Source organism: Sphaeramia orbicularis, chromosome 7 (assembly GCF_902148855.1).
Source record: "Sphaeramia orbicularis chromosome 7, fSphaOr1.1, whole genome shotgun sequence".
Classification (NCBI taxonomy): domain Eukaryota; kingdom Metazoa; phylum Chordata; class Actinopteri; order Kurtiformes; family Apogonidae; genus Sphaeramia; species Sphaeramia orbicularis.
In genome coordinates this window covers 40304766-40310765 of record NC_043963.1, presented here as the reverse complement: position 1 = coordinate 40310765, position 6000 = coordinate 40304766, and the positions used below count along the sequence as shown (strand labels likewise).

The 6000-nt window shown below is 38.6% G+C and overlaps 1 protein-coding gene across 2 annotated transcripts in view; it reads right to left on the bottom strand.

Moving 5' to 3' along the window:
- Window positions 1-203: 203 nt before the first annotated feature.
- lamb2l (laminin, beta 2-like) overlaps window positions 204-6000 on the bottom strand; it is a 70681-nt gene continuing 64884 nt past the window's right edge. The window contains exons 32-35 of one of the 2 annotated variants that reach the window (XM_030139168.1): window positions 5742-5883; window positions 4001-4177; window positions 3106-3271; window positions 204-440 (exon numbers count right to left, since the gene is read on the bottom strand). In XM_030139168.1, coding sequence (XP_029995028.1) covers window positions 304-440; window positions 3106-3271; window positions 4001-4177; window positions 5742-5883 — 622 coding nt within the window. In that variant the 3' untranslated portion in view covers window positions 204-303. The remainder of the gene's footprint in view (window positions 441-3105; window positions 3272-4000; window positions 4178-5741; window positions 5884-6000) is intronic. The other variant, XM_030139167.1, reaches the window with a different exon arrangement.

Genomic DNA, 6000 nt, shown 5'->3' with positions numbered 1-6000 from the left:
TTGGTCGTCCTCTTGTTTTAATAGCTTAAAAAAATTAACACCATACAGGATAATATCCTTGAGTCAAACAGTGGTACAGTACATGAACAGAGAAATGTATTTCTGTGATATAACACTTGACAGGTAATGTGTAAAACCTTAAATAGCAGTGAGAGAATGGAGGTACCAGAGCAGGGTCGCATTTTCATGGCTGATGTTTTTTATTTGCTTTCTTGATCTCAGCTACAGCATCACTTGTTCACTTGTGACTCTGCTCTGGACTACAGCAGCAAACAGTAAAGGGGGGGGGGCACTGTGAAGTCCTTACGCACAGTTGCTGTACTTCTGCACCTGATCCCGGATCTCATCGCGCACCATGGTAGCGTTGTCCTTCAGCTCGTCCAGCTCCAGGCGCTGCTTCTGCAGCTTCTGTTCGTTGTTCTTGAATTTTTTCTCCAGCTCTGCAGATGCGAAGAAAAACAGAACATTAGTAGTAGGGCAGCGGTGGTACGATGACAGTGTATGATCCAGGTTAACTGTGTTTATAATGTTCATAAGGTGAAAGATGTCATGAATAGGTGCAGAGAAGTCCAGTGCAGTTATGATCCAAGTGGTTGAGGTTGCTTTATTAGTCCTGAACCAACAGAAGAAAACCTACATTTATGTATGTGACAGATGTCCTATTGCAGGGGTGTTAAACATATGGTCCATGAGCCAAAACCAGGTCCAATCTGGATGAATTTGTGAAATGCAAAAATTACACTGAGGGGTCATCTACCGCTTAATACGATGGAAAAGTTACTGGGACCAGTAAAAAATACTAGGGATGCACCGATCCGATACCAGTATCAGGCATCGGCTCCGATACTCAGTGTGTGTACTCGTATTCGCACTTGTAAAAATAATCCAATACAAATGCACTGACACCACTTACGGCCGTATGACATTCACAGTTCAGTGCAGCAGGTACATGGAGGAGGAATAATGTGTGGAGAGTGTGAAAAGTGTGGAGATTTTTCAAAATAAATGACGGCGATAAAAGTAACACTGACTGCAAGTAACGTTAGACAGACGGATACGGACAGAGCGTTCTGTCCGTCCTCTGCATACATTCCATCCATTTTTCAGGTACTCGCAAATGCGTGCCCAGACAGAGAATACAATCCAGGAACCGTGGAGGTAGAGGATCTGTTCAAAGAGCGACTGTGTGAGTTAGAGAAAAACTACCGACAGATGTATGACAACTACCCTGACAGATGTATGACAACTACCCATGGCTGGGCTGGGGGTACGGAGCGGTGCAGACCACAGTGGGCGGAAGTGAAAACGAAACTTATCCCTCGTTTATCTTTTCTCTACCTGCAGAAGCTTCGTTTTTAAACCTTACTAACTAAAACGCTGCAATAGTAGTATCTCATTAGTGTTGTCTCTGACGTCTCCATGTTTGTTATTACTGACTTTCTTCTTCTCAAAAAACTTTACTTTTTTTTTCATGGTATTTGTCCAGTACGGTTAATTAAGCGCGGCGCCCCCTGGTGGATTAATTGAGAAATGCTCATTCCAACACATTAAATGTCAGTAGTAGCACCTTGTTCCAGTCAGACTAATGACAACGACAATAAAGCACATTTACAAAAGGAACTAAGAACTGGAATGGAATTATTAAGTACTCGTATCGGCAAGTACTCAATGTAAGTACTCGTACTCGGTCTGGAAAAAAGTGGTATTGGTGCATCCCTAAAAAACACCATAATCACCTATAAATGATGACAACTGCAAAATTTTCTCTTTCTTTTAGTGTAAAAAAAAAGTCAAATTAAATGATGAAAATGTTTACATCTACAAACTATCTTCACACAAAAAAGCTGAATAATCTAAAACCACGAAAAACCTGAAATTTATTAAGAAAACAAAGTGACATTTTAACAATATTCTGCCTGTTATGAAATGTTTTGTGTATTTGTAGATCCACTGTGATCTGTCATGTGAAATGTCATGTTTAACCTAAATATTTGCATGAACATCTTATTAAGACAAATCAAATATATTAAATATATTGTATTAGAAACAAGATATACATATATATATATATATATATATATATATATATATATATATATATATATGTATATATATATATATATTTTTTTTTTTTTTTTTTTTTTTAACTTTCTTGAATGTCACTTCTTTGCCCTGTATAATTTAAAAAACCTACATCTGGGTTTCTGCAGGTATCAGGAAATCTAATTTAATAATTTTTAATGCCACTTTAAACAAACTTAATACCCATGTCCAACTGCAGATATAGTTTTAGATATAGTTTTATATATACACATGACGGTTTACCATTGCCAGGCTTTAACCAGGTTGTGAATAGTTCCTCCTCCAATCACTTCTGCTGAAACTTGCATTTTCCCATTTTTCCAACATTTGCTAATATTCCCTCCACTGTCGCCACAGCATGAGCACACTCACAGCACGTTGCATTCCAAGCGTCCGGTGTTGTGACTTCAAGCATTGGCCATAAACAACAGACAATTAAAGGGTTCCACCTGTCCATCATCACACTATACTTCCAATCAAAATTATTAAATGTTTATGTAATCAAAATAAAATGTGAATAACAATGTTTTTTTTTTCCCCATCAACTGTATTTAATTTTTTAATGTCTCTGGACATTGAATTGAATTCTTTTTAATGCCATTTAAGGCCTTAGTTTTCACAAAATCTATTTAATGACTTAATGCTTTTTAATGACCTGCAGAAACCCTGTATATTCACGTGACCAAATATATTTACAAATAAAGATATAATTTCAGATAGTTCAGATGTGCCCATAATTCATGCACTGGTCTGAATTAACGGCAGTTAGAGTTAGAAATTTAGAATAAGTGTTGTGAGGTCACACTAATTTGACCTCTGGCTACCGAAATCTCTTCAGTTCACCTTGTATCCAAGTGAATGTTTTGTGCTAAACTGTGCAAAATACAGTCAAACCACCACCTGAGACATCACAGTATGAACTTAAGATGGACGCTCTGTACTGTGAAAGATCTAAAAGGCAAAGTTGTCTTTTGAACTAAAAACTACCCCCTAAAATAACCCTTGGAGATGTGTTGCACTTACTCTTAAGCTGCTCCATGCCTTTGCTAGCCTTGTTGAGGAGGTCCTCCGCCTCCTTCTTCATATTCTTAGCCCTCTGGTGGATGCTGTCCAGACCTCCAGACTCATCACCAAAAGAGCCAACTTTCATCTGCAGCTCACGGTACCGCTGCTCGGTGTCATTTAGGCTCTGAGAAAGGACATGTAGTTACAGCAACGGTGTTTTACACTAAACATTCCCACATTTTACAGGAGTGATATTTTGCTTTTTTAAAATGGAATTATGCATTTTAAAACATTTCCCTGTGGTCTACATAAACTGTAAATGCTATGCTTGGGTCTGAATTCTTCAGTAATTAAACTCCACAAGCCCATCTTCAACCCTATTGAAAGGTTGTTTTGAGCACTGGCCCTTTAAATCCAAATGAGCCACTCCACGCCCCAACCCCTCCAGGTAGTTGACCATGCTTTCCGTCCCGTTCAGCCACTTGTGTTCGTTAATACAACCAACAACTGAACATTTTAGGTAATCGGCTCAAAGTATGGACATATTTTCAGTATGGACTACAACCGCTGCTGCTGACAAACAATTATGCCATACTCGGAGAAATGTTTGTCGGAAGTCTTAACCTTATATGTGCAAATGTCATGACGTAACTAGTTATAGATGTAACAAATTAAGCAGGAATTAAAACAGGTTATAGAAATCCACTTGATTTTTGCCAAAATGAATATAAAGATAGCACTGCAGCACCTGGAGGGTTCAAATTCAAACTTTTGAACTATTAGGGTCCAAATACACAAATAAATGAACCAGAGACTTACAAAAGTGGGTTTAGCAAAATATGACCCCATTAAAGTAACAAACATGTCTGCTTTTAACTGGACACACACCACCACTCAGGAGGCCCGTACTCACTTTCTCCAGTGACGACGCTACATTTGTGGCATTGTTTGCTAGTACTTTGGCGTCTTTTGCCATTTCCCTGTTTTGTTCGGTCTTGTTCCTAAGAGCTTCCAGTTCTGCTGTAAGGTTACTTAAACGCATCATAACATCCATCTGCTTGTCCTCCAGATCCATCAACTTCTCGTCCACCTGAAGAAAACATATAAAAATGTACATAGGACATGAATGAAAAACATAAGAATGGAGAGTTTTGTATTGATATCAGTGTAGGAAAAGGTCAGAATTTGTCCAGAGGATAATATAACTCTAATATGTTGATTCAGGTATAGAGGACTCTATTAATGTAATATTTTTAGAAAGATTTACGATAAAGTGCTGCACAAACAACTTCTGGGAACATTCGATATTGACCTTTCTCCTTCAAACTACTTCAAAGTAGGGATGCACTGACACCACTTTTTTCCAGACCGAGTACAAGTAAATCCGTGTGTCATTCGTTCTTTTCATATTCAATTGAGAATCCACAATTGGAAAATGAAAAAATGACTCCTTATTTCATTATTCATGTCCGATCAAAAACCAAAAATCAAAAAGGAGTTGTTTTTCATTATTTCGACTGAATGCACAAATTAAAAATTGGAAATAAGTAAATGGACCAAATAACAGGTTTCATGTTGACATTTTTGACATCCGATTTGGTATGACCCGGAAGTTACTGACTTCTTCGTGTCTTGAGCTGGACAATCGTGGGTTTGCTAGTATTCTGAGGTCATGTGCACCTTTTACCCTTTTTATTCAAGTACTTACATTTGAATACTCGCCAATACTGAGTACCGATATGAGTACTTAATAATACCATTACAGTTCTTTGTTACTTTTGAAAATATGCTTTATTGTCATTGTCATAAGTCTGACAGTAACAAAGTGCTGCTACTGACATTTATTGCACTGGAATGAACGTTTCTTAATCAATCCACCAGAAGGTGCCGCTGTTAATTAACCACACTGGACAAATACCATGAAGAAGAGTAAAGTTTTTTGAGAAGAAGAAGAAGAAAGACAGTAATAACAAACATGGTGACGACAGAGGAGGTAGTACTAATGCGGATGCTAATGTTGATATTGATGAGGGTAGCTGTCATAAATATGTCAGTAGTTTTCCTCTAACTCACACAGTCGCTCTTTGAAAAGATTCGCTACCTCCACAGTTGTCGGTGGTACTGCTTCTCCGTCTGGGTGCGCACAGAGCCTTATAAGATAATATGATGATCTTTATGTGGCTCTGGACACACAACCGTTAGGTCCTCTTTATTACAACTTGCAGTAACTGTTACTTTTGTCACCATTGGTTATTTTGAAAAATCTCCACGCTGCTGACATTACTCCTCCGCCGTGTACCTTCTGCACTATGAGGTGAACGTCACGCTGCCGTCAAGTGTTACCGGTGTGTTTGTATCGGAGCACTTTACGAGTATGAGTGTTACTGCGCAAGCTCAGTATCGGACCGATACCCGGTACTGTTATCTGTATCGGTGCATCCCTACTTACTCTAATTGCTCCCAGTAGGGCCGGGCAGCGCCTTGCATGGCAGCAGTTGCCCACTGGTGTATGAGTGTGTGTGTGTGAATGGGTGAATGTGAGGAATTGTAAAGTGCTTTGGGCACCATGAAGATGTAGAAAATGCACTATATAAGTCCATTTACCATTTATTTCAAAGTACATATATAAAACATGTCTTCCATTGTAATCATACCTCAGTAGTAGCATTCCTCGTACTGTTCAGGTTGTTGAGAGCATCTTTCAGAGCTGCGGCTGCTTTGTTGATGGCTTTTTTAGAAACATCCAGAGCCCGTTTGGTATTATTTGCTGCGTCCTTCACTCCCTCAGCTCGGCTCCTGCACAATAAGAATGCAATTTCAGTGAAAACAATGTTCAGTATTTGTTCTTTTAATAAAGCCCTGGGTTTAGTTTTTAATCTTCTTAATGAGTTTTTCAGTGTCTTAACCTTCAGA